At 42.1% G+C, this 26925-nt stretch overlaps 1 protein-coding gene across 1 annotated transcript in view; it reads left to right on the top strand.

Annotated features, from left to right (window-relative positions):
• LOC147014934 (polycystin family receptor for egg jelly-like) overlaps window positions 1–26925 on the top strand; it is a 211620-nt gene that overhangs the window by 144223 nt on the left and 40472 nt on the right. The window contains exons 22-25 of the mRNA XM_085853433.1: window positions 420–572; window positions 10514–11003; window positions 14822–14972; window positions 17527–17759. Of these exons, the coding sequence (XP_085709559.1) occupies window positions 420–572; window positions 10514–11003; window positions 14822–14972; window positions 17527–17759 (1027 nt within the window). The remainder of the gene's footprint in view (window positions 1–419; window positions 573–10513; window positions 11004–14821; window positions 14973–17526; window positions 17760–26925) is intronic.

Genomic DNA, 26925 nt, shown 5'->3' with positions numbered 1-26925 from the left:
CGAGAATAGAGCGCACACTCTTGAGCCGATTCGTAATCGACTCCTGGTCCATTGTGTGTATATATGTATATATATGTATATATATGTATATATATATATATATATATATATATATATATATATATATATATATATATATATATATATATATATATATATATGAACGAATGAACTCTCTTCGTGACCTGGAACCAGTTAATAATTTTTGTATGCCAACATTTTTGAAGTTTCTTCAATACTTCTATATGTATACACATTTGTTTCTGGCTATGATTAATACTTGGTCAAATTAACTCCTGATTAAATGTTTATTTTCTTTTTTTTTTGCAAAACCTTCGATATCAGGTAAAGTATTTGTTTTCATCAAGTAAAGCTTGTCAGGTGAAGCAAGTGAGTCCAAGTAATTTCTGCATTTTCAGGTGCATCTTTGAAATCAGGAGTTGGCTTGCTGTGGAGTATGATGATCACAGTATTTCAAGAACTGTGCCAGTGTCCAATGTTGAGAAAACAGAACGGCTACAAAGGCTGTTGCCGAACAACATCAAAGAAGGACTCAGCAATTCCCACTTGTGGTGAGAGCTGCATGATTGCATTCGCACAACGATGTATAATTCACCGGTTTAATGCACAGCATATATAACCAAGACTTAAACACCAGACTCGGTGTCCTAATGATTAAACACTAGACTCAGTGGACTAATGATTGAACACCAGACTCGGTGGACTAATGATTGAACACCAGACTCGGTGGACTAATGATTGAACACCAGACTCAGTGAACTGATGATTGAACACCAGACTCGGTGGACTGATGATTGAACACCAGACTCGGTGGACTAATGATTGAACACCAGACTCGGTGGACTAATGATTGAACACCAGACTCGGTGGACTAATGATTGAACACCAGACTCGGTGGACTAATGATTGAACACCAGACTCGGTGGACTAATGATTGAACACCAGACTCGGTGGACTAATGATTGAACACCAGACTCGGTGGACTAATGATTGAACACCAGACTCGGTGGACTAATGATTGAACACCAGACTCGGTGGACTAATGATTGAACACCAGACTCTGTGGACTAATGATTGAACACCAGACTCGGTGGACTAATGATTGAACACCAGACTCTGTGGACTAATGATTGAACACCAGACTCGGTGGATTAATGATTGAACACCAGACTCGGTGGACTAATGATTGAACACCAGACTCTGTGGACTAATGATTGAACACCAGACTCGGTGGACTAATGATTGAACACCAGACTCGGTGGACTAATGATTGAACACCAGACTCTGTGGACTAATGATTGAACACCAGACTCGGTGGACTAATGATTGAACACCAGACTCGGTGACCTAATGATTGAACACCAGATTCGGTGTCCAAATGATTAATCACCACACTCTGCTTTGAGTCTGGGAGGTTGGAGGTTCCAACCCTAGTTGGGTCATACCAAAGACTTGAAAGATGGTATGTCCTGCTTCCTTGATTGATGCTCAGCATTCAAATAATAATAGAGCATGGACAAACAACCATAGGGCAGACTTTTCTGTGTGTCATCGTTTCCTCCTATGTTGAAGTTCCTTGTAAGGGAACTTGAGTACCACTGCCATTATTCACCCCTTCAGGTATTTTGCTTTATTTATACCACTGTCGTTCAATAAAGTAGAACTGACAAGGAAAATGTGTAATCTGTTGTTTCATCCAGTGCATGTTTGCTTTCATACCCAACATCAGGATGCACATCAAATGATTTTATTGTTGAAATGTCCATAAATGAGTTATGAAGAAATATTTATTTTAAATTAGTAATAATATTTGTTGATTATATTGAGTCATGATATGATATAAATAGTTTGGTTGTATTTTTGAGGGACAATAAGCCTGTTTACGATTCTTCTCAAAAAAATTTCAATTAACCGTGCCTTAAATTACCGTATATTTAACTGGTGGAATGAATTTATGTTACCCATCATGTTTGCCTGTTGTTTCGTAGAAATTCACATTTTACATCGGCAGACTTCCATTAAATAAAGATATAAACCACTGAAAAATACCGTGGAAAGCAAGGTTCTAAAAATCATTGGGATCTCCCACGACCAAGCTGAGTGTCTAAGCCTGTTGGATTTATATCGCAGGCAGGTTGGTGGCCTCTCTTTATCCCAGCACGTCCTTATTTCTCTGCGCTCGTGAAACCAAAAGCAGGGTTAGGCATTCGATTGCGTATGTGTGGTGTACGTGTGTGCATGCGCGTCTGTATTTAAAAAATTCATTTTCTCAGCAACCTTTAGCCCAATTGACACAAAATTTCACCATAGCAGTGCCTTTGCCTGTAGAATTTTTATATTCATAATTTTGACGTCATAGGTCACGTGGTATGGACGCCATATTGGAAAAAAAGTTACTCCTCCACATCTCCCAAACCACTCAATGGAAAAATCTTGAAGCATGGCTTATTGTCAAGTACTCCCAATGGCAAATAATATATGTTGATGATGATGTCATCAACGCCTTCATCACGACGTCATAATTCGACAAGTACAATGTTTGATCTGATCAGTATGAAATCAATCTTCCTCAAATTGATCTGATCAGTCTCCCTCAAATTTCCTCTGCAACTGTTAGTCCAATGGACATTAATTTTTCAGAATGATGGGCTCCTCCTGTAGAATTTTGAAAAAGATAATTATGATGTCATAGGTCATGTGGTGCAGGCGCCATCTTGGAAAAATCGAAAAAAGTTGCACCTCTATCTCCGAAACCGTTTCATGAAAAAAAAATGAAAACTGGCTTCATGTCAAGTACTCCCCTTGTGGAATAAGATATGTTAATGATGATGTCATCGGTACCTTAATTATGACGTCATAATTTGACAAGTACAGCGCTTAATTCGATCAGTATGAATTATATTTCTCTAATTCTTGGTCCAATTGACACAATTTTCACCATAAGAGCATCTCCTCCTACAAAATACGATAATGATAATTATGATGTCAGGCGTCATGCAGTACAGGCATCATCTTAGAAAGAATTCCCACCTCCAATCTCTAAAAACACTCCATGGAAAAAATTGAGATGTGGCTCATTGTCAAATACTCCCCATGTGGAATAAGATATGTTAATGATGATGTCATCGGTGCCTTCGTTATGACGTCATAATTCGACAAATACAACACTTCCGGTTCCGGTTTTGGAGCGGCGAGAGGTCTCCTTCGGGGCTCCCTGCTGACGTTCTCAAAGTTAAGTTTCCGGTTGTTATTTGTCCCGTTTTAACTGTTTAATTTTCTCACCTACATGTTACTGTGTGTTCCTAGTTCGGTTTTGTTTCAAAAATCGTGCTATTTTGTGAGTATTTTTGTCGACGTTCTTACCTGGTGTTTGAGGCCTAGGCCTAGGCTTGAGGCCTACCGGTTCCACTCGGTGTTCGATCGTTTTTATTTTTTTATTTTTTTTTTTTTTTCTCCCCATTACCTTCAATTTCTATCCTCCCCATTACCTTCAATTTTCATCCTCCCCACTTTCCAAACATCCCCATTCTCCCAACTAATCTCTTTCTTATCTCAAAAAAAATAAAAGAAAATAAAAAATATATACCCAACAACAACAACAACAACAACACGCCCACCTTCTCCCGATTCTGCTTCTTCTTCTTCCTCTTAACTTCCTCCTCGTCTTCTTCCTCGATTTTTTTTCTACACTTCCATGACCTAATCTGTTGAACTCTCTCATACATTAATATTAACAACAAAAACGATCTTATAATGCTTCATCTTCCTCTCTCACACATGTGGTACTCTTTACTGTTTCACAATGCACTACTCTTCTGCTATTTTAACAGACTGCTCTCATTTCGACCTCTCCTTCATTCCTTGCCTAAAAAATCCAACTATTACAGCGCTTCTTCTCTCCATTCTCTGAATTCGCCTTCATTGCATCCATCAAGAATTGTGTTAAATCGCATCTCTGACCTAAAACTATTAAAAACCACAGTTTGCCATGGATGCTCGCTTTCCATCAACCATTCTTTTTTTTCCAACTTCAGTGCCAACTCACCCCCCTCACCCCTCACTCTCACTCTCAAAGCAACCATCCCACTCTTCTCCCTCCAAGCCTCCCTCTCACCTCTCTCAAAAATTCCCCCGTCATGTTTCTCCCACCTTTCATCCCCCTCACTCTTCCTTCTCTAAGTTTCCCCCCTCTCATCCACCAAGCTGCCTCCTTCCACTGCCCTCTCACCTCCATCTCTTCACTCCACCTCCTCAAATCCTCAACTGCCTTCTTCCTTGTCTCTTGTCTCCACTCTCCCCCAGCACCACAGAGCCTTTTCTCCTCCTCATTCGGCCCCTCCCCTCGCTATTCTGCAATACCCACACTCTTTCAGCAACCCTCCTTACCTCCCCCCCTCGTCCCTTGTCCTACCCCCCCTCCTCCTCCACCTCGTGCACCCAAAGCCTCCTCCCCTACCTCTTCATTAAAAGTGTGGACCTCAAATATCCGGGGCCTTCGCTCAAACCTTTCAGATCTTTCCATACAGGTTGCCACTGACAAACCAGACATAATCTGCCTAACAGAAACTTTCCTCTCCCAAGACGTGTCTGACTCCAAAGTATCTCTTCCTGGTTACTCCCTCTTACGGTATGACAGACCGGAGCCTCGTCCTGGTGGAGGTGTTACTCTCTTCATCAAAGACTCTATTCCTCACTCTCCATGCACTGCTCTCACTCCCCCACACCCCAAGGAATGCCTCTGGCTTCGGCTTCCCTCCACTCCCACCTCATGTTTATATGTGTACTGTACCGTCCACCGAACAGTGATGACTCCATCTACACCTCACTATCCGAAAACATGGACCATCTTCTATCTTCTCATCCAAACGCTCTCTTCCTCTTATGTGGCGACTTCAATTGTCATCACGCCAGTTGGCTAGGTGTTGGTACCTCTCTCACCTGCCATGGCACCTCAGCAAAAGCTTTCTGCGACTCATTGGGACTGACTCAATCGGTCAACTTCCCGACTCGGATCTCAAGCAATGGTACTCCATCTCTTCTGGATCTGATTTTGACAAATTTCCCTGACAATATCTGCTGCTCTTCCTTCGCTCCAATTGGTTCTTCTGACCACATCCTTGTTAAAGTGGACATCTCTCTGGCTGTTATCAGAGAACCACTTCACCGCCGTCGAGTCTGGCATTTCACTCAAGCCGACTGGCAGGGTCTCCGAGCAGCCATCAAACTTACAGACTGGTCTCCTATCACTACTTTCTCAAACATCAACTCATCCTGGGAATTCTTTCAAAGAAACTTGCTCTCCCTCAAGCACAGATTTATCCCCTCTCGTGTTCAGTTGTCTTACCCTTCCTCCCGCCCTTGGTTTACTGAAGCTTGTGGCGAGGCAGTTGTCCTGAAACAACTTGCCTTTGCCTCATGGAAAGCAAACCCAACTGAGGGCAATCTCAGTTCTTTCCACAAAGCTCGGAACAAGTGTGTATCTACCCTCAGGAGAGCCAGAAAACAACATCTTTCTCATCTCAAGTCTGAACTCTCAAACCTCTCTCCCTCCTTAAAATCCCGGTGGCGTTTAATCAAATCTGTTTCTGGTGTATGTTCCCCCTCCATCCCCTCCCTTATCTCAAATGGCCGCACTGCTGATTCCACACGTGAAAAAGCTGAATGTCTAAACTCGGTGTTTGCAGCTAAATCTTGTGTCCTAAACCCATCACTATTTCTACCCACTTTACCCAGTCGCACCCAACTGTCCCTGGACTCTGTGTCCTTTTCTCCTGACAAGGTGGAGAGCTTGCTTTCAAACCTCGAGTCAGATTCTGCAACCGGTCCAGACGGCATCAGCCCACGTGTCCTCAAAGCCTGCTCTTCTGCTCTTGCTCACCCTCTCTCTGTTCTATTCACCCTCTCATTTGCCCAAGGTCATCTGCCATCTGCTTGGAAATCTGCTAACATCACTGCCCTGCATAAAAAAGGTGCAAAAACAGATCCCTGTAACTACAGACCAATCAGCCTTCTCCCAATCATTAGCAAGGTGATGGAATCCATCATCGCTTCAGACATGAAATCCTTCCTCTTCTCCAATGGCTTGATTTCCAATCATCAATTTGGTTTCAGACCAGGTCACTCTACCCTGGATATGCTGCTTCTGCTCTCCCATCAATGGATGGAGGTCCTCAATGCCAGACAGGAAATCCGAGCCGTATCCCTGGACATATCACGTGCTTTTGACACAGTCTGGCACCCTGCCCTACTCACCAAACTCTCTTCCCATGGTATTCAAGGCCATCTCCACTCATGGCTTGCAGACTTCCTCTCCTGTCGCAGTCAACGTGTGGCTCTAAATGGAGTTCTTTCATCCCCTCTTCCTGTGCAGGCTGGAGTTCCTCAAGGTAGCGTTCTGGGCCCTGTTCTTTTTCTGGTTTTCATCAATGATCTCTCGGACTCTCTGGAAAATCCTCTATTTCTCTTTGCCGACGACTCCACCCTCTGCCGTACCATCTGTCATCCCTCAGACCGGCAAGCAGCAGCTTCTTCACTCACTGCAGATCTGGATAAAATCACAAACTGGTTCAACACGTGGAACATGTCTTTCAATCCAGACAAATCTCACACTCTTACTATGTCTCTTCGAAAGGACCGTTTTCAAAACCCCCCCATCCACTTTCTCAACAATCCTCTGGAAGAAGTCTTTTCTTTCAAGCTTCTGGGTCTCACTATCTGCCATGACTTTTCCTGGGAAAGTCACATTTCCAACCTCTCCTCAAAAGCCAGTCGCCGACTGGGAATCTTCCGTCGTGCAAAGTCCTTCCTCGGCCCTCTTGAGCTCCTGACCACTTACAAAGCTTTTGTCCGTAGCCTGATGGAGTACTGCTCTCCCCTCTGGGCTGGTGATCCTGCCTCCCACCTTTCTCGGCTTCACGCTGTGTAAACCAAGGCATTTAAGATAATCGGCATCTCCCGCAATGAAGCTGAGTCTTTGGGCCTCTCACTCAATCACCGCAGGTTGGTCGGTGGTCTTTCTGTCTTCTACCGACTCCTCTCCAGCCTTGCCCCCCCCCTGCTCTCTCTGCGATTTGTCCCCACCACATTTCCACAGGGCGCTCAAGGTCCGCCAACAACCCCCTTCTGGTAAAACTACCAAAATCACGAATCACTGCTCATCTTCACTCTTTCATTCCTCTTTTTTCCCGCCTTTAGAATAAACTTCCTCACTCTATTCTTTCCCATTCTTCCCTCCAGGCTTTCAAAACACCTGTTCACCACCACCTCTTATCTTCCCCCATCCAAATCCTCGATCTTTTCTACCCCCGATAATCCACCCAAGCCCACTTCCTTCAATTCTCCTGCTTTCCTTCCTGAAAGTCCCTGTAATGTCCATCTTCTCTTCGCCATGTTTCCCGTCCCATCCCCATCCCTCTCCCTTCCACAGTTCACCTAATGTGTCTGTTCCCCACTGTTTTGTCCCTTCCACTCCCGCCCCTCTTGTCTCATGCCTCCTTGCTGTGAGTTGTGTGTTCGCTCTCATACGAGCCTCGACCAAGGTATACAAAAAAAAACAAAAAAAAAACTTCTCTGATCATTATGAAATTTTTTTCTCAGCAACTGTTGCTCTGATGGACACCAAATTTTCACCATAGGAGCGCCTCCTCCTGGAGAATACGGTAATGATAATTATAACGTGATGGGTCATGTGGTACAGGCACCATCTTGGAAAAACCGAAAAACATTACAGCTCTATATCTCCAAAACCGTTGACTGTGCAGGGGAAGTATTCTATGAATACCATCTCGTTGATCTTGCACCCTCAACCATCTCTTGGCTCTGTCCCTCTCCATCCCTTGTTAAATTCCCAAAATCCAGGCTCACTGCTCACCTCCACTCAGTTGTTCCTTTTTTCTCTCACCTGTGGAACCAACTTCCCCAGCCTGTTTGTCGAGTCTTATTCTTCATTCCAAGGCTTCAACACAGCTGTTTATCACCACTTCAGGTCACTCCCTTCCATACTCATGATTTTCTCTACCCCAAGTGACCCCATTCCCAAGCACTCCCTTTTCCAGGGTTATTGTTATTTTCCTCTTCTCCCTCACCTGTTTCAGTCCATTATCCATTGGTTTGTTCCTTTTCTGTTTTATCCCCACTTCCCCCTTCCTCTTCTTGTTGTGTTTCATTCAGCTTGTGTCTTGTTCATCCATTCCACCCACCCCCCCCCTTGTTCACCCACATTGTTTTTATCCCCCCTCTCCCCTTATTTATCCACATGTGTTCATATCCCCCTCCCCTTGTTCACCCACATGTCTTTATCCTCCTCCCCTTGTTCATCCACATTGTCTTTATCCTCCTCTGCTTGTTCATCCACACTTTCTTTATCCTCCTGCTCTTGTTCATCCAAATGTGTCCTTTTCCTCCTCCCCTTATTCATCCACATTGTCCTTACCCCCTCCCATTGTTCACTCTCATGTGTCTTTATCCTCCTCCCCTTGTTCACCCCCATGTGTCCCGATTCCATTCCCCTTGTTCACCCCAAAGTGTTCTTATCCTCTTCTCCTTGTTCACCCAAGGTGTCCTTATTATCTTCCCCTTGTTCACCCCAATGTGTCCTTCTCCTCTTCGCTTTGTTCACCCCCATGTGTCCTTATCCCCTTTCCCTTGATCTCGCTCTCACTTCCACTCTGCTGTTGTTGTTTTCCCCTTTACATTTTGTTCCCTTCCATTCTGTTCTCGCTATTCCACGAGTTTCGATCATGTCTACAAAAAATAACTAAAAGGGCACTCTGTGGAGCACATACCTCCGCCATGTAATGCCTGATCCATGAGAACATATCGGGCCCAATGAATACATTTTTGAAATTTCAGGCTATGTATCGTTTTTGGCCCAATCTCTCAATGGTGAAGAATCACTGTAAAAATTTCAGATTCAGATCTGGATTTGTATCTTCACCGAAATTGAATCATTTCTTCCTTGTCACACACTCAACCTGTCCACCAAGTGTCATCCGAACAAGTCCACAATTTTTTGAGATATCCTGCTCTACATTAGTTGAGCCCGATCTCTCAATGGCGAAGAATCAATTAAAAAATTATTGGATCCGAATCTGGTTATGAATCTTCACCAAAATTGAAACAGTTCTTCCTTGTCACACACCCAACGTTTCCACCAAGTTTCGTCTGAATCCGTCCACAACTTTTTGAGATATCGTGCTATATAGCGTTTTGGCGCTGTCTCTCAATGATGAAGAGTCACTAAAAGAATTATAGTAGTCAGATTCAGATCTTCACCAATATCTAATCAGTTCGTCCTTGTCACACACTGAACCTGCCCACCAAATTTTATCTGGATCCGTCCACATTTTGAGATATCCTGCACACAAACAGACAGACAGACAAACAAACAAACAGACAGAGAGGGGTGAACACACAACCTACTTCACCTTCGGTGGTGGTGGCAATAAGCTCGCCGGAACTACATTCCAGGTAAGCTAAAAATAATCCATGCAAATAAAGGTAGCGAGCTTTGCAATGAAATGTCCCTTGTGATAGGAGATGTGCGTAATATGGCAAACTTGTGCTTTCCAACATGACAAGATAAAGACAACCAATGCACCTTTCTTTCCCATCATTTGCCAACTTTTCCAGCAGGTGATTATTCAACTTTGTGGTCATTGTAAAAAGTTAAATACAAATGTATACTTGCAAAAGTATTGAAGATTACATCTCCAAAAACTTATCTTCTTTAAATGGATGAGGTGTGTGTGTGTGTGTGTGTGTGTGTGTGTGTGTGTGTGTGTGTGTGTGTGTGTGTGTGTGTGTGTGTGTTTGTGCGCGTGAGTGCACGCGCGCAACATATTCTACTGGAGCATTCTGATGTGGAACGTGATGCACCCAAATGATTGTCATGACCTCCTGAGTTGATTTGGCAAATTAACGACAAAAAAATCCAAAAGAATTCCCATGTTTTAAACGCATGCCATGTTAAGGTATATAAAGCAGCTTAATATGTCCTTCTACCACGGCATAGCATTTTAATTACAAAATAAATAAGAAAAACAATGATGACATTGTAACAAAGCACATTAATTTACACTAATATTATTTACAACAATAAAATGAATAGTAGTATCATTTGGCAATTATGATAACGAACATATAATCCCATGTTAGCCCAAGCACATCAAGGCTTGGCGAAAGGCAAGCTAATGCTCAAGGAGTACAGCAGGTGGGTATGCAACAAGGCTGTGAAGACCAATGAAAATTTGGTCCATCGGACCAGCGGGGACACTAGTAGATATCAACTACTAGGGTGCACTACTAGATATTAAAAGAGTGGGTTAAATACTCAATCAAAATGGTTGTTGTACCAGTGAAACAGAAACGTCACAAATATAGTATTTAAATTTGGAAAGAAGAGTTAATGATCAAAGATTCTGGGGAATATTGAAATTAAAAATCATAACAAAGCCATGCCATCAATTGTAATTCAATGACCCGCATTCTGCAGGATGTCAATCTTCATGCGTATCTCAACAAGTCGCTTCACACGACTGGAACGTCTGTCTGTGTGCGTCTGCCTGCTTTTCCTCATGATGATCACCAATGCTATGTTCTTTGGTTTGCAATCCCGGATCGACAGTGGCATGACAGAGACAGGAGCCACCAACTACTTCTCAGTGGGATTACTGTATGTCATCGTTTGCAGCTCCTTCATCGAACTGCCTGTAAGCTTACTTGTGGTCAGGATTTTTCGTTGTCGGTTGCCAAAACAAAAGGGGCCTCAACATAAGAAGCATGCCACATGGAAGTTGTGTTCAGGTCCACTGCCTCACTGGACACTCTATATCGCCTGGTTCCTCATTGCCATAAGTATTTTGTCATCAGGCTTTTTTACCATTCTCTACAGCATGGAATGGGGTCCTGTCAAAGCAAAGAAATGGCTCGTTGGCTTTCTCTTGTCATTTGGCGTCAACATCATTCTAACTCAACCAATCAAGGTACTGCAAAGAGCCTGAATTGATTTGACATTAGTTAATAACTATGCACTCAGGCAATTTTTATATTTAAAAAATGTAATCAATAAGGCGATAACTCAAAGAAAAACTCACTATATGATGTTATAATTCAAACACTATAATCTGTTTAAGGAACATCTGCCACCTCCTCAATGCTAATTTGATGATATAACCAGCGAATATTTGGGGAGAGAATTCACCAAAATAGAAGTAAATTTAACTGGAAATGGTACAGGAAGGGAAGAAAATGTTAAAATTGGTACAGAAATGTAAATTTCCTTTCTTATTTTATTCTTTTTTGATTTATTCATCCCAGATTAACATGCATACTAATATGAATTAACAAGCCTATGAAATTTGTATATTATATAATGTCTGTATATTGTATGATATCTGTACATTATGTAAAATCTGTATATTATAGAACATCTTTGTATTATATTACATCTGTATATTATATAACATTTGTATATTATATAGCATTTGTATATTATATAGCATCTGTATCTTATTTAACATCTGTTTATTATATAGCATCTGTATCTTATTTAACATCTGTATATAACATCTGCATATTATATAACATCTGTATATTGTATAACATCTATATGTTATATTACATCTGCATATTATATAAAATCTGTTGATTATATAACATCTATATTTTGTATGACATCTGTATATTATATAACATCTGTAAATTGTAAAACATCTGTATATTATATAACATCTGTATATTATATAACATCTGTATGTTATGTAACATCTTTATGTTTTATTACATTTGCATATTATTTAAAATCTGTTGATTATATAACATCTATATATTGTATAACATCTCTATATTATATAATATCTTTATATTATATTACATCTGTATATTATATACCATTTGTATGTGAAATAACATGTATATTATATAACATTTGTATATTTTATAATATCTGTATTCTATAGAAAATCTGTATATTATATAAAATATGTATATTATATAACACCTGTATAATATATAAAATCTGTATATTATATTAAATCTGTATATTAAATACCATTTGATATGAAATAACATGTATATTATATAACATTTGTAAGTTATATAACATCTGTATTTTATATAAAACCTGTATATTATATAACATCTGTATATGATATAACACCTGTATAATATATAAAATCTCTATTATATACCATTTGTACACGAAATAACATGTATATTATGTAACATTTGCATATTATTTAACATCTGTATTTTATATAAAATCTGTATATTATATAACACCTTATCTATATATTACTAAAACTCTCATCTTGTAAGTATGTTCCTGAAATACAGCCAAAACGGTACACGATAGCGCAAAAACTTTTGGGCCACCTTACTCACCATTCTCCTGTGGTGTGCAATATCAAGTTTCGTTCAAATCGAGCAACAAAAAATTATTTAAAAAAAAATTCCAGATTCAGTCAAGTACTCTTCAGGAGAATTTGATCAATGCAAACAACCTCAGCGGTATAGTTCGCTGGAGCTATCTTTTTTTTTTTTTCTTGAAATGATTTATTCAAAAATCTCAAACATTTTGCATAGACAAAGAACAATTTATTTTTAAGCATAAAATAAACATCACCATTTTGATCTAATACTTCCGTGTTCATTAATAAATAAAATTGTGTTTAGAAGATTTCGCACAATAATTTTTTCGACTTTCTTTTCTCTGTTTTTTTTTCACATTGACGCGCAATATCAAGTTTCATTCAAATCGGGAAACGAATTATTAAAAAATAGATTCCCGATTTAGTCAAGTACTCTTCGGTATTATTTGATCAATGCAAACAACCTCAGCAGTATAGTTTCACTGGAGCTATCTTTTTCTTTTTTTTAATTAATTTTTTTTATCAACCGCTGGCACAACGTCAACCCGTTGGGTTCACGTGTCGTCTAGTATTATATAAAATCTGTATATTATATTCAATTTGCATATGAAATAATGTATATTATATAACATCTGTATATTATATAAAATCTGTATATTATGCAGGGTGATGCCTTTTTTAAAATATTTTTTCGTTATTCGAGAACCATAAATAATTCCAACACACTAAAAACTATATCTGTTCGGAACATAATATTTTGCTTAAATGTAGCCTGAGAAACGGAAAAACCTGTTGAGAAATCCTGGTGGTCAACAAAATACTCACTTTAACATGCCTTGGAGAAAACATATCATTGAACAGGAGTGCTAAATGGTGATTGGTTTACCTGAGCAAGGAAACTCATCATTGTTGAATGACTATTCATTGATGTCTCTAATATTGGGAACAACCTTGAGCATAATTAATTGGAGAGGAAGATATAATTATCCACAACAGGATACACCTACATTAGGCATGATGAAGTGAGATGCCAACAATCACCAAAATATAATTATCTTCTTTAATTTGACCTCGGTGGGATATTTCTATTTATACATTGGAACTTCCAGAACGCAAGAGCTGAAATGTTATTATTGGACAATGCAGAGATTGAATTGTTGAGCTGTTGGTGCATCTATTTGATTGTGTTGTCAATCTTAACTTTTCCGATGATTGAAAAATGTCTGAGTGGGAGTCTGCCATTGCCATGAGAAAGTGACCATTACTTGAACAGGTTTTGACCGAGATTATATCGAGCACATTTGAAATGTGATGCAAAGTTGCCTTACAAGCATTTCAAATTCAGCCGCATGGCTGACAAAAGTTAGGCGTTTCCCTCAATTCTGGATGAAAGCAAATTCAATAATTATTTTAACATTCACTTATGCAGTGTTTGTCAAGACATTGCCATTTTTTTTGTAGTCATTGCCTGGACTGGAGATGTCCTTCAAATTGAGTTTCAAGGAAATGAGTGAGAATAATATTTCTCAGAGATATTTTGAGGCCTGTACTACTTATATTCCTAGAATTAAATTACCTCAAAAACAAAGCCTTGTTTAGCAGTAGATTCTCCACTAATACACTTCAAGTGATCGTTGCTAATATTCGTCAGCAGGACATTTTCTTTTGAAAGATAAATACAAGCTGATGATAGGTGATGTCTCCCCTACTATCGTGAAACCTGATACTGGTACTGTAGTACAACGTGATGGTGGTACTGTAGTACAATGTGATAGTGGTACTGCAGTACAAAGTGGTCGTGGTACTGTAGTACAGCGTGATTGTGGTACTGTAGTATAACGTGATAGTGGTACTGCAGTACAACGTGAGGGTGGTAGTGTAGTACAACATGATCATGGTACTGTAGTACAACATGATAGTGGTACTGCAGTATAACATGATAGTGGTACTGCAGTACAACGTGAGGGTGGTACTGTAGTACAACGTGATGGTGGTACTGTAGTACAACGTGATAGTGGTACTGCAGTATAATGTGATGGCGGTACTGCAGTACAACGTGATAGTGGTACTGTAGTACAACGTGATGGTGGTACTGTAGTACAACATGATAGTGGTACTGTAGTACAACGTTATAGTGGTACTGTAGTACAACGTGATAGTGGTACTGTAGTACAACGTGATGGTGGTACTGTAGTACAACATGATAGTGGTACTGTAGTACAACGTGATAGTGGTACTGTAGTATAATGTGATAGTGGTACTGTAGTACAATATGGTATTGTTATGAGACTATCTATATGTTAAATGCTGATGTTTAGTTGGGATTTTGAGCTGTGTTTGCCTCAGAATTCACATGTGGAGAGAGATGAGATGAGGTGTGAGTGGAAGGTAATCAACTTACGTCTTTTTTTTTTTGGTGTTCTTTGTGACAGATTGTGTTGATAACGGTTTACATCATTCTTTTAAAAAAAGTGTTCAAGTTGAGTAAAACTGAACTGCTGGAGCAAGAGAAAGAAGAGTTGGAGTATTTTGGACTTGATTTGAATTTGCAAGGAAAGAATGGTGTTCAAGAGAAATCAAATGGTAATGTCTTTAGATGTCATCACATTATTTAATTGTTGTCAGGTAGCACTAACCTTGTACTGTAATGGATGTTAACCTTTTGCCTGCCTCAATTTGTGCATTATAAAATGATTGACTAAAGCAGGTTATATCCAAAATTATAAAATGATACAAGAAAAGTTAATGTTGCTTTCTGCTTCAGGTGAAGGACTCGTTTTATTGGTGTTACAAGCTTGGCGTTGGCTTAACAGTTAAGGTGGCTGGCTTAAAATATTTGGGTTTTGAGTTTGAGCCCCTGTCATGCCGTGAAAGAACCACATGTGGATTGACTCAGGCCACCGACCTTCCGAGGTCGGCAAAATGAGTACCAGCTTACTGTAAACGGGGCACTGCATCAGCAGCACAGCTGTGTTCCCAACAATGATGCAACCAGTAATGTGGGAGCAAATATTGTAAATATGGCCCAAATATTTTTTGTGTTTAAATTGTTGGCACCAGATGAATTATTATTCTTTAGGATGTCCTGAATCAGAAAAACTTTGGTGCCAGTTTTTCAGTGCACATTGAGGTTTAGTTTGAGTTCAATCAAAACATGGTATGGAGTGATGGTTCTGATAATATATTGATGAGAGGTGGGGTTGAACAACCAATGATTTTTTTCACTACTGGCAAGGCTAGAGAGCTGAAACTTAACAATATATTGTAGCGTCAACAGTGCAACTAACGTCAAGGCCATTGCGGAGGGAGGTTAAAATCCCACAAAGTCCCAGACGGTTTTAACTAACACCTGTGGAAACGTTCCATATTGTGGCAGACTATGCGAGCACAATTGTGAGGAAAGACACGAGCACCTTAGTTCTGATAAAACAAACAGGTTTATTCCCCGAATCACAAGCAAAAAGAACCAGGGTATAGTGGAATCGTAACAGAAGAGATGACAGCAGGTTGGGAGAGAAGGAAGGGAATGAAATTATTAAATAACTAATTGTATACAGTGAGGTAAAAATGAGTCTGAAGAAACTGAGGCACCTCACTCCATATTTAATCACAGACGGGGAAAGGGAAGAAAAACTGGGTGGCTTATCTCTGGGTGGTGGGGATGTCGAAGGAACCACAGACTGGTGAGCCGAGCAGGCGGTGATGAGGCGAGCAGACAATGGGGAGATGAACAAGCGATGAGGGCACATGGCAGGATCCAGTCCAGCGATGATGAATAGGCTGCAGGCACAATGAAAACGGACAGAGGCAGGCAGGATGACCTCCTTCACCAGCTCTTTGTCATTTGCAAATATTTTTTACTTCTAGTAGGCTTCTTCTTATTCCCCGTTTTCTTTGTGGGGCTTGCCCCACAAAACGCTATGATAAGCTATTTGTTCACATTAACACGGCGTTTGTTCAAGGAGGAAAATCCCTTGGGGAGGGTGGATATTAGTAGTATTACTAATGTTTTGTAACATTAATATTATGCTAATATTATTAGTGTTATTACTTTTGTTATTAGAAGCAACCTTGGAAAAACACCACCATTAGCGACCTGAACACGGACTTCACCAAAGTGGAACACCCCCTTGGAGAGAGGGGCAAATTAAATTGCTACAACCTCCACAGTGTGACCCTTAGTCCTTGTGTCAAGTTTGGTTGAGACTGGATAAGTAACCAGCGAATGTATCGTGGTCAAGAAACCGTCAGACAAGCAGACACCAAATAGTGTATTTTAGGATGACGATGATTATAAGCATGATCGTGATTCGACCCTGATCTCTGAGTTTGCTTTTCAGTTGCTCATATTTGTAATTGTTGATGATGAAAAGTTTTTCTTGTTTTTGTTCCCTGTATTACACATTCTATAAGAAAACCTTTCCTGGTATTATTAGCCCTAATTTGACTTAGTTTGAAATGGGGGCTTATGGATTTGGTCTCGATTTTCGTGTCCGTGTGTGCGTGCATGCGTGCATGCGTACGTGCGCATTCGCCTGCAACCATTTCTTGTACATGTATTGACCGATTTCATTCGTACTTGGCACACATATAATGAATGATGGCTTACATGTGCACATCATTTTCTTTGACATCAGATCCAAGATGGCCGGCTGGCGGCAATTTCAGTCATAAAAATCCTATGTTGAGTGATGTTGAACATGTCCTCAACCATTTCTCGGACAAACATTTACCAATTTTGGTCAAACTTGGCAAACAGATAAAGAATGAGGGCTTACATAAGCCTTTCATTGTTTTTTTAAGATCAGATCCAAGATGCCTGACTGGCCATTTTGTTTCTTAAATGTGTCCCCAAACATTTCTATGACATGCATGGTCCAATTTTGTTCAAACTTCGCGCAAGCGCAGTACATGATGGCCTGCACGAGCATCTCACTTTATTTTGCGATATGATCAAAGGTGGCCGACTGGTAGACTGGCGGCCATTTTAGTTGTACATAAATATGGGCTCGCCCATTTAACTCCATACAGCAAAATTAGTAAAACAATGGGGCTATGACATTTTATGTCTTTTTTACTTGTTTCCACTTCTTTCATTCCTTTAACTTGCTGGTATAAATTTCATTTGTTTGTGCAGTTTCTAAAAAGCCTGTGTTGAACCTACCTGAAGAAGATTACATCGATGACACTCCAGTTATGTCCAAAGCAAGGCGGGTGAATGAACTTCGAGCCGAGAAACGACGCAGAGAATTCTACCTGTCTCTCTTGTACATAATCGTTATACTTGCTATCGTATATGCTAGCAATGATGATTTTACATATCGGTTCTTTGAGACACTTTACAGACTGACTGGAAAATCCTTTAAACAGGTGAGAAGAAGCACCGGCATTGGAACACACCACAACATTCCTTGTTATTCAAAAAAAACAAAACAGGAACAACGGCTTTTTTGGAGACAATGTTTTTAGTAAAGTATAATGAAACATGAAATGTAGATGAGCAAAAAGCAATGCAGTTATTCGCATATTGACCACACACTGCATCTCTACAAGATACCACAGTGCAAACATAAATGTGCCAATGAAAACTTGGTAGTCCACATGAATTCTAACAATTTACTGGCAAATTGGCAAACAAATATTATTTTTTGTCGAACTCGCATTTAAGGGTAGAGATGCGTGGCAAAAGGCACAGATGCATGGGGAGGAAGGAAGGACCAAATTTCATAGTATTTGATGTAGGATGGGTTAAATTTCCTTAAATCAATTGCAGACCAAAATGTTTCAGTGACAATTCCTTATCATGTGAAACAACTTTGTATATCTGAACTGTTTAAATTTGGTGTAGAGAGTAATGAAAAACATATAATATTGTTACGGTTGTGAAAATGGTCCTCCGGAGAGACCATCCATAAACATGTAGGAATTCTCCAGACAGTTGTTTCTTTAGTTTGTGTTGAGGTAGATCCTGCCCTTTTCCCAGGGAATTGGGGGGGGGGGTGGAAATGCATTGTGAGATTAGCCTGTTTCATCCCTGGTGTAATCTTCCCCTTCTTTCGCCACTTTCAATCTTCTCAATCCACCAACAATTCGCTTCAACAATCTCAATCCATCAATCCCTCTTTCAATCCATTGGTCTTTCTTTTAATCCTGCAACCTATCACCTGACATTTGATCCATCTGTTCATCCATCCCTTCATCCAACAATTAATCCTCCAGACCGGTCAAATTACCTTCCCCCATTCTTCCTTCCCTGCACTTCCACATTTGGCATGCAGGACAATGCTTTTGACATACGCACAGTACAGAGGAACATTTGCATGCGCAAAGGAGTGGAAATACCGCCGGGCCGTTAGAGTGTTTGCGAACATGGGGAGGAACCATTTGAGTGTTCACATGCATGAGGGGAGTAGCTGGAGTTGTGCGAAGCCATCAGATATTGTCTGAACATAACGATGCAGGGTTTTATCACCGCACCCTCACTGGACCCTCCATGTCGGACATACACGAATGAGAAAGGGCCGTGTGAGGTCAAAGGATGCTCACGTGAACTTTACTACCTCAAAGCCATGCCCAGCTTGGTACATATAAATGCTAGGATGTGGCTTGGTTTGGGGGTGTTGCATGTGTGCTAGAGACGTGTCAGGAAGAAAAAAATGACCACCTGCTGGAATGATCTGCGCTAGATCTAGGACGGTGGTCAGGTCAGGTATGGGAGCATGTGCCAGAACAGCGCATCGCTTCGTCCTCTTTCCGCCGGTACTCCAGGGGCCTCCGTCTGGCCATCCCCCAGGCAGATGCCAGGCCCATCCCCATCTCCTTGAGATGATGGTCAACCTGCTGCAACCATGAGGCACGTGGTCGGCCCACTGGCCTCCTCCACTCATGAGACTCCCTCGCTGAGAGAATCTGGTGAGCAGGATCAGCGTCAGGAAAACGAGCCACATGTCCATACAGCCGCAACTGACGCTCACGGACGATAAAGGTAACAAATCTCATCCGAGTCTCTCTCAACAACCGCTCGTTGGACACAAAATCCGACCAGCGATAGCCAAGGATTCTCCGAAGACACCTGGTACCAAAGGAATTAAGTCTCCATCTCAGATCCTTGGTCAGAGTCCAAGTCTCGCACCCATAGAGCAAGACTGGAAGTACCAAGGACCTGAAGACTCGGACTTTCGTCCTCCCGCACAGGTACCGGCAGCGCCAGACTCCATGATCCAGTGAATCCATGACTCCCCAGGCCCGACCCAGACGTCTATTGACCTCTGACTCGCAGCCAGCAGAGACATGAATATCACTGCCAAGGTAAGTGAATCTCTCCACGACCTCAACATCCTCACCACAAACAGACACAGACAGGACAGCAGCATCCAAGATGTCACCGAAAGCCTGGATCTTAGTTTTGACCCAAGAAACCCGTAATCCCAGTGGCTCCGACTCCTCATTCAGCACCTCGAGGGCCCCCAAAAGGATGTCTAAAGTCTCCGCAAAGATGACTGCATCATCTGCAAAATCAAGGTCCGAGATCTTGACATTCCCAAACGATGCACCGCAACTTGATCTCTCCGACATCCTCCCTAAAATCCAGTCCATACAAGTGCTGAAAAGTGTGGGGGCCAGTACACATCCCTGACGAACTCCAGTAACAACTGGAAATAAGTCAGAGATGGTACCACCACACTTCACAGCACTCTCAGTACCAGAGTAGAGTTCAGACATCAGATCGATCAGTTTTGGTGGCACCCCACGAAGACCAAGAATCCTCCAGAGGACATCCCGATTCACTGAATCGAACGCTTTACAGAGATCAACATAGGCTGCAAGCAGCCCCTGCCGAAACTCTCGTCTGCGTTCGGTGAGGACACGAAGTGCAAGGATACGGTCAATCGTTGACCTCTTTGGTGTAAAGCCTGACTGCTCTGGACGCTGGTGCTCAAGCAGATGGTGGCGAACCCTATCAAGAATTATCCGAGCAAAGACCTTGCCCGGCACTGAGAGCAGTGTCACCCGTCGGTAGTTGTTGCAGTCTTGGCGATCACCCTTCCCTTTCCAGAGTGGGACAACAAGGCCCCTCTTCCAGTCAGTTGGGACGATGCCTGTGTTCCAGGCAGAGCACAAAACTGCATGCAACGACACGAGTGCAGCATTTCCACCAGCCTTGAGAAGTTCGGCATGGATGCCACAGATCCCTGGAGCTTTGCCCCGTTTCAACTAGTTCACCGCAGCCTGTGTTTCCACAAGCGAAGGTGGACCACAGTTGATTCGAGGGTCAGCAACAGGGATTGTAACACCCTTGACGTCCAACTCGACAGCTGGGGGATCAGCCTGGTACAACCGCTCAAAGTAACCAGCCCAGCGGGCCTTCACTTCAGACTCCTCTGTCAAGAGCCTACCACTCTCTGCTCGAACTGCAGTGCTCCGAGGGATGGGCTTGGATGAAAGTAATGCGCGAATTCCCCTGTAAGTGGGACGAGAATCACCTGTCCACAAGTGATGCTCTACCCCCTCACAGATTCCTCGCACATAGGCCTCCTTGTCCACCCTCAGTGCACGTACAGTTTTACGCCTCAGCTCCCTGAACAGCTCAGCTCTCCCATTCAGCCTGGCCCTGCGACTCTGCTCAATGGTATCCAGTGTCCCTTGAGAGACAAAATTCTTCTTTGCCCTGCGGTGAGCTCCAAGACATCCACCGGCAACATCAAGGACGGTGGTCTTGAAGGCGCTCCACAACTCTTCAGGACCCCCCAAAGCACCCAGACACCCCCCCCCCCAAGTGTCCACTCAGCCTGTTCGCAAACTCCTCAGCTACTCTCTCATCCCTGAGCTTGGCAACATCCAGCCTAGGCTGGGATGGTACCATTCTCCAGGATTTAAGGTGCAGCTTTAGAGTTGCTACAACAAGCCTGTGGTCAGTATTGAGGAACTGAGCAATCCGGTAGACCCTGCAGTTCTGGATCATCCTCCAACGACCGTCAATGAGGACATGGTCAATCTCCTTTGCCACACCGCCAGCGTTGGAATACAAAGTCCAGCGATGAGCTTGTGGGCGCTGAAACCATGAACCAGCCACCCTAAGTCCATGACTTCTTGCAAAGTCAAGGAACTTAGTGCTATTCTGGTTCATAGTTCCTGACCCATGGGGACCAACACACACCTCATAACCATCCCTATCAGTTCCAGTCGATGCATTGAAATCCCCCAAGACTAGAAGTGTATCTCATCTGGGGCACTGATCAACCACAGACTCAAGTGTGGCGTAGAATGCATCCTTCACGGTGAGATCACTCGCCTCAGTCGGAGCATAAACAGAGACCAGGGAAATGACAACTAAGGAGTGACGAATCCTTAATCTCATAATACGCTCGTTGACCGGTGTTACCTCAATTATCATTGGGGTCAGCTTATTGGACACAGCTACAGCAACTCCTTGGGTATGGTAACCATCAGAGCGACCAGGCCAATAGTAGGTGTAACCACCCACCATTATCTCGCCGCAATCCGGTCTCCGAACCTCAGAGAGAGCTGCAATCCCGATGTCCAAACGCTTGAGCTCAGATGATAACAGAGACAGGTGATCATCCTCTCTTAGGGATAGGACTTTCCAGGCACCCACCCGAAGGGACCGCCTCAGGTTAACCCAAGGAGACCACCGTCTGGTGGACGACACCTCAGCACCACTCCGCCACACTCTCCCGCAATCTGACCCAGGGATGTTACCCCGTGATTTCCCTCTTATCATCAAAGATTGGGGGTCCCGAAGGCTTTGCCCCAATCCTGTCATCCGGTGATCTGCCCTGCGAAGGGAAGCTGCACAGGAGGTACTTCCACGGAATGGGTTTTCAGATTTTTTTGCGTTTTTGCGTTTTGCGGAATGAAGGGTTTTACGGTGGCCGGAGTGCAAATCCTGCCACCAACCTCCTAATAAGAAGTAACCCAACTGCAGGAGGACGTCTGCAGACACAGTTGGGCACTAGATATGGATAGCCGTTGGCTCACAAGGAGCTCCTCCGCCCTTTGACAGGTTTTGTTTTTAATCCTGCTGGGTGTCCATATCCAAACACCCCCCTCACCAGAAAACCTGGTGGGGGAGACGGTTTAGTCGCCGACAACCCGACCATGGAACAGGTTAGTACAGGTTTACATGGTACCTGTAGCAGGTCACAGATCGAACCTGACCTGACATATAGGTGGTCGCAACCCAAATACCAAGAAGAGCCATTTTTTTCAAATTTGTTCAAAAACGTGATATCTAAAGAGCCGCAATGCACATATACCCTATTTCAATAATTGAATAACAGGACAAAGACACACACATTGACTTGTGATGCAATACATGTTTATTGAGTTGGTATCAATGAAAGGGGCCATGAAATTTTCTGCAGTGCATTGAGTCAGCTTACCCACCATATTTACCTCTGCCACCGAAGGTGGAAGGAGGTTATGTTTTCACCCCTGTGTGTCTGTTTATTTGTTAACCTCCGTCATCGAAGATGGACGGAGGTTACTGTTTTCACTCCTGTCTGTCTGTTTGTTTGTGAACAGTATTACGGAAAAACTCCTCGACGGATTTCGACGAAAATTGGTGGGGGGGTTAGGTGTGGTCCAAGGATCATGCCATTAGATTTTGGACTTGGTCCAAAGTCCAATATGGCCGCTATGGCGGCCATTTTGAAAAAAAAATTTGAAGTTTTGTTTTTGCATTTCTGCATGTTTTAAGTGATTTCCAACCAAAGAAAAAAAAATTGTCAGAGAAAAAAAAACTTAGAGAAAAAAAAAACCAAATTTTGCAACTTCTTTTCAAAAAAATTTCGATTTTATTTGAAAAATATTTGATTTTTTTTTTGCATTTCTACATGTTTTAAGTGATTTCCAACCCCCCCCCAAAAAATTTGTTAGAGGAAAGAAAAACAAATTTTGCACCTTTTTTTTCAAAAAAAAATTCTATTTTTTTTTCTTTTGGCATTTCTACATGTGCGTCAATCTAGTTTAGTTTATTAAATTGTGGTTCAGTAGAGTCTGATCCGTTTTGACCTACAATGAATAGGATATCAGGTTCACTTAAGTGACCCAGCAGTATTGGCGGCGGAGGTTTTGCACTCTACCGAGTGCTCCCCCTCTAGTTTGTTTGTGTTTTTGTGTGCAGGTTATGTAAAAAGTTGTGGACGGATTCGGATGAAAGTTGGTGACAATGTTAGGTGTGTGACAATATGATGAACTGAATAGATTTGGTGAAGATCCGGATCCGGATCTGGCTACTGGAATTTTTGAGTGATTCTTCACCATTGAGAGATTGGGCTATAATGATATATAGCACGATATCTCAAACAGTTATAGACGGATTCCGCAGAAACTTGGTGGACAGGTTGGGTATATGACAAGGACGAATTGATTCAGTTTTTGAGAAGATCCAAATCCATATCCAGATAACAAAATTTTTCAATTTTTAAAGTGATTCTTCACCATTGAGAGATTGGGCCAAACACGACACACACACACACACACACACACACACACACACACACACACACACACGATAACTCACACATTTCTTGGGTCCGATATGTTCTGCTGGATCAGGCATTGCGTGATGGATGTATGCGCTCTCCCAAGTGCCCTTCTAGTTTAGTGTGACTTCTGCTGTAGAGTTTCTTTGGAGAGTCATTCGATGTTTGGACAGTATGCTGTTGTTTTCATTTTCAAGCAGGACTTTAAACTCACCTCGTTCAATTGGTTTCTCAGCTTTTTATGAAGTTCACCGTTGAGAACACTTGCTCGCATTGGTAAGTTGATCCGAAGATGGACAGAATGCCAAATGCATATCTCTTGATGTTACTGTAGGTTTCTGGTAAAGACTTCCAATATTCAAATACAATTTGGACTTGTTTGTTAAGATCATGTATTTCAGTCCATTTGTGTTGAAGTGCCAGGGTAGATCTGTGCCTTTCTAGATTTTTGAGTTTCATCACCAAGCCTCTGAATTTAGAACTCCACATGTCCTTCTCTTGCAAATCGTCCAGTTCAAGTTCTGCTCGGTCTCCTCCCGTAAATGCTGAATAGTTGAGTGCAGAAGTGTCTGCTTCAAGAGGTATCAACACAAATGATAGAGTTGCCTTTTCCTTTCTGAATTCCTGAAATCGCCCTGTGAAGGTTTCTTGCATTGCCAGTATCACTTTTTTTTTTAGGTTCTCAGTGTCAAGTTCATAGTTTGTTTCCTCTTTCAATTGTTTCAGTGATGAGAAATGAGCCGGCAATGCCATCTTAATGTCTCTCACAAACAATGCTAGTTTTCGCTCAAATGATAGCACCTCTTCTAAAAGCAAGTGAGCTGTGTTTCCCTTTCCTTGCAGCTTTGTGTTAAGGCCATTTAAAAGTGAGGTGATGTCCACCATGAAGTGAAATCTCTGCAGCCACTGAGGATCTGTAAGTTCTGCATATTCACGGCCCTTTTCCTGCATAACACGTTCACCTCTTTCAGACAGGCTGCAAAACACACAAGCATTCTTTCCCTGGAAAGCCACCGTACCTTGTTGTGCAGAAGAAGGCCCGAATATTGACAGTTGACCTCTTCAAGAAGTTCACAGAACTGCCGGCGGTTCAACCCTTTCGCCGTTATTTTGTTGATGATTTGTACAACCAGGTTCATCACTTGTGTGATCTCTGGTGGAAACGTTTTTGTACAGAGTGCTTCTTGAAAAATGATTCAGTGAACGATAGCAAATTACAATCCAGTGTTTTTTGCAACAAATTAACAAACCCCTTGTGTGCCCCTTTCATATTCGGTGCCCCATCTGTCGCGACAGAGATGATATGGCCAGTGCTCATTTCTTTCGTCTTTAGGCAGTCACCAATGGTTGACAAAATATCTTCTCCACTTGTTTGGCTTTTGAGGGGCAGCAATTCAATCAGCTTCTCTTGGGGTCCTTCAGAATCCAAGTACCTGCTGAGAAGAGCAACCTGTGCAATGTCATCAACATCACACGACTCGTCACAAGCGACAGAGAAGCCCGGAGATGAATTCATGTCCTTGATCTGCTGACTGGTGATGTCTGTTGCAATTTTTACTGGTCCGTCCCTCGCTGTCTTTGCAGACAATACCATGTCTCTAATTGTTTGAACAATTTCGTTTTTGTTTTTGAAATCACTTTGCAGCTGCTCTGATACTTTGATAAGGCACTCTTTTATATATTCATCATCTGTGAACGGCTTTCCTCTTTTCACAATCTCGAGTTTCCAGATAACTAGTGGTAGTTGTGCTACTCGGTGATTTTATCCATTTAGTGAATGTGTTCTTGCTTTGGTCTGCTGTGTGCTTCAGCTCCTCAATGGCTCTCTTTCTGGCATCTCCAACTGGATACTTTTCGGCAAACGTTGTGTGTTTTTTAGAAAATGCTTCTCGAGATTGGATTTTCTGTTGTTGGAGAATTTCTCACGGCAAATGAGACGTAAAGGGAGCCCAGCCGAACTTGATATGAACGCGAAGGATTCAGTCCATTCATTTTGAAATTCTCTATTTTCCTCTTTGATTTTCCTCTTCTTTGAAGCCATTTCACAGTACCACTGATGAATGTTGCAAACTTCTGTTTCCTGAAAATAATTAAAAGACTCAAAACGCTAATGCAGTATCAGCATTTATCAACATAGTTCAGATAGGGAACAACAATTTACACACACACACACACACACACACACACACACACACACACACACACACACACACACACACACACACACACACACACACACACACACACACACACACACACACACACACACACCTCAAGAACGAAGTGAAAATATCTTGGAAGAGAAGAGTTATTGGAGCAATGAAGAGAACGAATTTGAATTGGAGCAATGGGAATGATAAAGAAGAAGCTCACAAAGATCCTACAAATCATCCCTGGGAACATCACCACAAGCGAATTACAGTTGGAGGTTGTGGGGGGCTCGATGAGAATCCTGAAAAGAGTCCTCGGGACCAAACTCTGAGAACAAGAAAACTTCACGTGAATCCATGAATCGCGATCCTTCACCGAAACGGAGGTGGATACTCCGAGTCCTGGGAGGACTCTGTTCTACCTTCTGAAACTCAAACGATCTCAATCAACGATGCACACGCACACACGTGCGCACGCATGAACACACACACACACCGTTTCTTGGACGTGACAATATCATTCCGAATCCCTCTTGAACATCCTTCATAGCTTGCAATGCACATGCATCCTCCATTGAAGGAGGGAGTTATCAAAACAACATCTCGTTTGTTTTTGAGATACAAGTCATTCATGACGGGATTCTCGCTGACCTGCCCAGTGAGGATCAGGGTGTCGCTAACTTTTTAGAAGGGGGTTCAAATGGTAAACTGAGGCTGTGAAACCGGATGAAGTAAATAATATTGCCGACAAAAAAATGACCGTTTTTACAGTCATTTTTCCCTGCTGTGCAGGGGTTTGGCTTTTTCTTGAGGCAATGTTTTTATGGCCGGATGCCCTTCCTGACGCCAACCCTGGTCGCCTCTTACGACACACAGGGA

The sequence above is a fragment of the Eptatretus burgeri genome, chromosome 13 (genome assembly GCF_056783735.1).
Source record: "Eptatretus burgeri isolate ZD-2024b chromosome 13, Ebu_testis_v1, whole genome shotgun sequence".
NCBI classification, from domain to species: domain Eukaryota; kingdom Metazoa; phylum Chordata; class Myxini; order Myxiniformes; family Myxinidae; genus Eptatretus; species Eptatretus burgeri.
Note: the sequence above shows the minus strand (reverse complement) of the source record. Positions and strands in the feature narration are given on the sequence as shown.